Source organism: Amia ocellicauda, chromosome 7, assembly GCF_036373705.1.
Source record: "Amia ocellicauda isolate fAmiCal2 chromosome 7, fAmiCal2.hap1, whole genome shotgun sequence".
Classification (NCBI taxonomy): domain Eukaryota; kingdom Metazoa; phylum Chordata; class Actinopteri; order Amiiformes; family Amiidae; genus Amia; species Amia ocellicauda.
Window position 1 is genome coordinate 28,825,821 of NC_089856.1, and position 6,359 is coordinate 28,832,179.

General features: G+C 40.3%; 1 protein-coding gene across 2 annotated transcripts in view; it reads right to left on the bottom strand.

The window, feature by feature from the left end:
* Window positions 1-6,053, bottom strand: part of arhgef4 (Rho guanine nucleotide exchange factor (GEF) 4) — a 105,934-nt gene extending 99,881 nt beyond the window's left edge. The window contains exon 1 of one of the 2 annotated variants that reach the window (XM_066708982.1): window positions 5,551-6,053. In XM_066708982.1, the coding sequence (XP_066565079.1) occupies window positions 5,551-5,763 (213 nt within the window). In that variant the 5' untranslated portion in view covers window positions 5,764-6,053. The remainder of the gene's footprint in view (window positions 1-5,550) is intronic. The other variant, XM_066708984.1, reaches the window with a different exon arrangement.
* Window positions 6,054-6,359: the final 306 nt, after the last annotated feature.

A 6,359-nucleotide genomic window follows, 5' to 3' on the forward strand; every position in this document is an offset into this window, starting at 1 on the left:
GCTTTTAATCAGTAGTGTCATTATTAGGTTATGGCTGATATTTTAGATTTCTTTAGAAATATTTTGGTAAATACAGAATCTACAAGGACAGGGCAGTTAGCAGGTCTTCCATGCAGTGGAAAATAGGGAAAAGATGTATCTTTTAAAAAAAATGAAGAAATACTGTCTTTACAGAAAAGTATTTGAATTATTTTCAGTTCTTTATTTATCTTACATAATGTGGGGAAGGTTTCCTGATACCAGAGAAACGGTGAAAAACATTTTGCAATGCTGGTCTACGACTCCAAGGGCTTTCTCAGACCCTGCTCGTGGAATGTTTTGTTACATGCAACTTTTTAGGGTCAGAGGTTGAAGACCTTAATGGGTTTTAAAAATAACAATATTTCACCACTGTGCAGTTTCAATGGTCACTTTATTTTTTATGGGTGTTCCTGGTTTTGGTTTTGTTCATAAATATGTTTGTTTGATGTACTTGCCCTCCGTGCCCATGTAACCTTACCGAAGAGCAGCAGGTTTTAAAGTGATAAAAAAAGACCTGGAAACTGGGTGATGTTGCAACACAAGCAGCCCCCTAACCTGCAACAGCTGGCAGTGTCAAGGATTGGACTCTCGTAGTTATGGCTTTTTAGGCAGCTCTGAAGCTGGGATTCAATTGGGAGAGCCTCAGGGAGACATTAACCCCAGTGGACTCACCATGGAGTCGCCTCAGTAAAACACAATCCACCATCAGCTCTGGATACCTCTTCAACCATCTGGACCCACCCACTACAAAACTGCTTGCATGGGGGAGGGTGTACTTAACCCTTTTCCTTGTCAAGAGGCTCATAAACTATACATATATAAGGCATATACAGCTCTGGAAAAAATTAAGAGACCACTGCAAAATCATCAGTTTCTCTGGTTTTACTATTCATAGGTGTGTGTTTGGGTAAAATTTACATTTTTGTTTTATTCAATAAACTACTGACAACATTTCTCCCAAATGCAGTGGCCTCTTAATTTTTTCCAGAGCTGTATATATCTATATGTAGGTCTCTGAGGTCACCCCACGCTGGAGATATTTAATCGCATTTTTATTATTATTATTATTATTACCATTATTTATTTATTTTCTTGGCAGACGCCCTTATCCAGGGCGACTTACAACACAAGACATTACAACATTACAAACTCTCAGTGTGTTTGATCCTCGGGGAGACACCAGCGATGTGACTGTGCATGCCCAGCCAGCACAGGATGAAAGTGAGACTTCACCCCAGCACCATGATCTCCCTAAGCACACTTCACAGACAAGCCAAGCATGACAGAACATATCGCCTTAACATTACAACACCTATATCAGCACAGGTGCACACTGCCAGTGCCACCCCCTCCCAAGATCAAATTAGGTGTCATTTCATAGTGGAATTGATAGATTTTTTTCCCACCCAGATGCAACAAGACTAACTCAGTTAACCATCTCCTTGGTGCTTTCTGTCTCACATGGAGAGGGAAAGCGAGAATGTATAAGGTGAAATTTAAAATAATAGTTTCGGGGTCTACGACATTTCATCACGCACTTTTCATCACCAGCGACAGTTCATTACCAATTTGCATATTCATCAGCAATATGCATATTCAGTTACAAACTACACACGGACTGTCTCTTTTGATTTAGAATGAATTTATCTTAATGTCCTAGGATAATGCCCCAAAACAGACTTTTATCAAATCCTACAGTTTCCCTCCATATTTATATACTGAATTGAATATGTAGTTTGAAAAATGGAATACAACTGACGGTCTAAAAATCTGTTTTGGAATCGTAGGACAATAAGGAATATTCAATCTAAATCAAAAGAGAGACAGTCTGTGTGTAATTTTTAACTGAATATGCAAATTGTTGATGAATATGCAAATTGGCGATGAACTGTCGCTGTTGATCAAATGTTCGTGATAGCTCATTCTGCACTGCTTTGACCTTCATCACAGTGAAATACATCTTAATGATGTTCAGTTTGGACCAGAAAAAAAAATAAGAAACAGGAAAATAACCACATATAAAAACCTGAAGAACAGGATTCTCAGATTTCCAGTGAACTCCTGGCCTTTCTCCCTATTACTGTCTAGACTGGAGCAACAGATCTCTCAGCACAATGTGAAAATACCAAAGTGCTCATTATAGCTAATTGGTCTGCCAGGAATGACCAGGAAGTACAGCATCCCTAAACCAACTAACTACCCGTCCTCCATATTGCATAAAACTCCCAAACATAGCTCCCTTCCTTTCCTTTTTTGAGCCTGTCGGAAGTTTCTTATGTTTGTCAACCGCCCTTTGACCCTATCTTCCCAAAGCTGAGTGTTTGTGAGTGATGCTTTCTGTGTGCTTAGATGTCATAAGTCGGCCACCATGGCAACAGGTATCCTTGCTCACCGAATAACCGGACGCTGTGCTCAGTTGACCGGCATGCGGAGAAAACACAAGGCCACCTCAGTATCGATTTACCGCAGCTGAGTATTACAAATGCAACTGCACTACAGCACTTTTACAAGCAGAGGGATTTTGTAGTCATTTCCACATGGTTGAAACGCATTTTGAAATAACTTCAACTGTTAGAAAGTAAGACCTGATGCTAAAAACTACAGTTTCATATAGTAATGCTTTTGGTTAGTGTTTGTGTTTAGTTTTAAGTTAGCTTGCCATCTATTTTGCACATCCTGTTTGCTCACTGTGCTGCTTAGAAAACTAGATGGTCTGTTACCATACATACAAAAACTCCAGTATGTTAGCAGTCCTTATACTTCCTGTCTTGTTTTACTTTAATGACATGGAAATAGAGGGGGCTACACGTGCACTGAAGCAACGACAATTAACTGTTGATTTGCGGGAATGCTTAGGAGATGTTCGTACAGAAAAGATAGTGAATTATAGTCAGCAACATTCAGGACTCCTACAATATAGTCCTGGTATAGGCATGCCATTAATTAGTTCATTAGTATTATATTTCAGATTTCACATAGATACCAGTTCTGTTAACGTGAACAAAACATAGACTTTTCAAGACTAGCACACGAGTGTCCTATTCCAAATCCTTCCTAAATAAAAGCTGTAATTTTACACCTGCCTCAATCCCATTCAAAGTGTCTAGGACTACAGATGCAGTGTGTACGTAGGCCTCAGACAGACAGGCCAGTGATGTATGGAGGCCAAGGGAATCCAAGGCTCATGAACTTTGCAAATCCCCTGCCTGGGTACATACTCAAGCACTGCTGCATTCCTCGGGGCTAAGTTTAAACTTACTGACCGTTGCTGAATCTCCACTGCAAGCTCGCATGAAGTCATCTGCACTGAAGAAGAGCACAACACTGCCCCCCCCAGACACACATACCCCCACCCCTCCACACACACACATATCACTTCAACAGCAGTCTTTCACACCAGTGCTCTGACTGGACACCCTGACTTTGACCTTAAAAGAGGAAAAAAACATAACAGTTCGCAGAATGAAGAGGGCAGTCGTTGAAATGTGTCTGAAAGGCTTTTGAAATCATTGGTCTTAAACAAAGGCCAACCGGTACTGTTTTATTTAGCAATTCAGCTGGCCTTAAATGAAGCCCGGTTCATTGCCGCTCTTCAGCCACTGCAAATGACCCATGTTTGATATGAAACCATCCTTAAAAAGGATATATTGCTCTACACTACTGTTGAATGACTGTCTGTTTGACGCTACACTATATTATAAACAAAAATCAGTACAAAAACAAAAAACAGTGATGTATGTGATGCTTCCAGTGTAGTGCAGGAGGTGTCTGTGCCTTTGCAATTAATCCCTGAGATATTCTATAGAATTGAGGTCAGGACCTTTTTTCAACACTGTTCTCCTTGAACCACTCTCTCACGCCAGTTTTGTGGTCTGTTGAGATGGTAGATGTATGGGTCCTCGGCATAGAATTCTGACAATATGCTTATGCTGTTGTCCAAAATACCACAGCAGGGACTGCCAAGCAAGCATGGTGAGATTCAGAAGCACCCCCAGCATCCTAATATTGTAATATTATATACAAGAGCTCTATTGGGCAAAGCTTCCAAAAACAACAAATAAATATATGTATTTTATAATGATTATGCTTGCTATGCTGAGACTATAAGAATGTAGAAACAAATTACCAAGGGCTTTGGCAGAAATAATATTTGTGCAAGACATCATATTTGTCGCACACTCTGTTTACATCCCAGGGCCAGCAGAGTAAACTTACCTGCTGTTTGTATCATGCGATGTAAACATCACGCCTTCTCATTTGTCAGAGCTCTGACACTGCCTCTTCACATATATTAAAATCAATGCTCTGAAAAAATATGTATATTTCCCATTTCTACTGACTGAGCCTTACAAAAGGATGCATTGTGTGTTTTGACTGAGCACTTTTATGATTGGTTTGCTATGATCTGTAGATCTCCCACACAGGTTGGAATCATAATTTAATTTTGGGAACTGAGAGCCCTTATTTAGGTAGGACAGTGATGTTGCACAAGTGGGAATGGTCAGGGAGACAAATGGCAAATCCTGATTATTTTAGGAATTGTAGACATTCATGATACTGCAGGGCAAATTCGAGGTATTATCCGTAATACATTAATTAATTCACGGATGTTTTCCAATGCTATACCCTACATGGGCAAGATTGTTTTATGTCTTGTGGAAGCAACTGCGAAATACTAATCTCACTCTTTTACAAATCCTGATTATAAAGTATAGTAGGTTACCTGGGACTTCCAAAAAAAAAGGAGATGAAACACAAGCCTGAAATGATGAAGATATGAAATGGCATAGTTTGCCACTGCTACATTGAGGTAGAATAATGAAGAACATCCATGACTACAGAATATTTTTAAAATATTCACATAATTATTGCACTGAGATATGAATGACTCAAATAAAGATTATTTCTATGTATATTTTGTATAATGTAGAATACTAATACTAAATATTTCTAGATGTGTATTCCATTCAAGATAAAATGCTCTCTAACTAAAATGTATTTGCTTTTCGATAATAATGTAATGGTTTAAGACCTTCATCTTCATGATAAAAAATAGTTAAATGATGCTAAGTCTATACTACAGACTATTTAACTACACTGAACTAAACTACTACAGACTACTTAACTATACTGAACTAAACTACTACAGACTACAGGTACTTAACTAAATATAAAGCACATACTTTGACAGGGTCTCTTCTAAAGCTAATGAGGTTTACCTCTTATTTACATTTAACAAAAAAACTTGTGGAGGGATGGTGCATTAAATATGAATATATGTTATTAGATAAATATAGCAAGGGCACCGTTAAAGTTCACCTTTTCAGCAGCGATTAATCGCGTTCTTGCAACGCAGACGTCCGCAGTTGTGCACAGATCTGCACAATTCCACAAGATCCCATTGGTGGAGCAGCGCAGATCCTCGCAGAACTGCGGGAGTCTGGGCTACACGAACGAGACCATTGCAACCTCAGCAGACAGATAGTGCAACAACCCCCTCCTCAGGTGTGTATTCTGCTAAAGTCTTACCTGGCACAACTGCAATACTGTCCAGCAGAGAAGGTAAGCTGACAAGGTGAACTTTGCCGTCATGTACCTCTCCGGCAGGCAGGTGAGATGCATTTGCACTTCGTCCAGACCACCTGCTCGACTGCCCCCGTGGTCTGCGCTGTCAGCCCCGCAGTCACTGTCTTCAGACATGGGCACGGCGTGGTGGTGGTTGATATTGTTGCTGCTGTCCATTTTCCCTTATCCGCGTTTGCCAAAACTACATAATTACCCACCACTTCAGCCCGACCTCTCCCGAGCAGCCCGTTATTATTATAGTAAAGCCTTTTCCACTTCACTGACTTCTTTTAAATACTGCGGCTTCATTCTGAGCAGTTCTGCAAAAAACCGAAAAACTTTAGTAAGAAACACGGACAGAAGCGCCGTATCGACGTGTCGCTCGCTTCATTAAAACCAAATCGCATTGAGTGCCGTTTGCTTTGAAAATCGCCTCTAAAAGACGCTGCTGTGTGAGCCTGTCCGCCGCACAAGTCAAATATAGTTCTGGCTTTAACACCCTTGCAAAAGCCTCCTGGTGCCAAAAAGAGAAGAGAGCCGTTCCTCACTGGCTCCCACTGGAGATCAACGCAGCTCGCAGGCGAGAGAGAGCTACTTCTGATGGCCCCTATGTCTCAACACGGACCCCAACATATGGCAAGCCCTTTTAACATGTAATGGACACGATCAGTGAGATCAACAATTCCATTTCTGATATCCAAAATGCATACGAGTGTACTTCCAATAGGAATTGTGGCTATCAGAATAGAATTGTTGATATCAAAAATGTAATT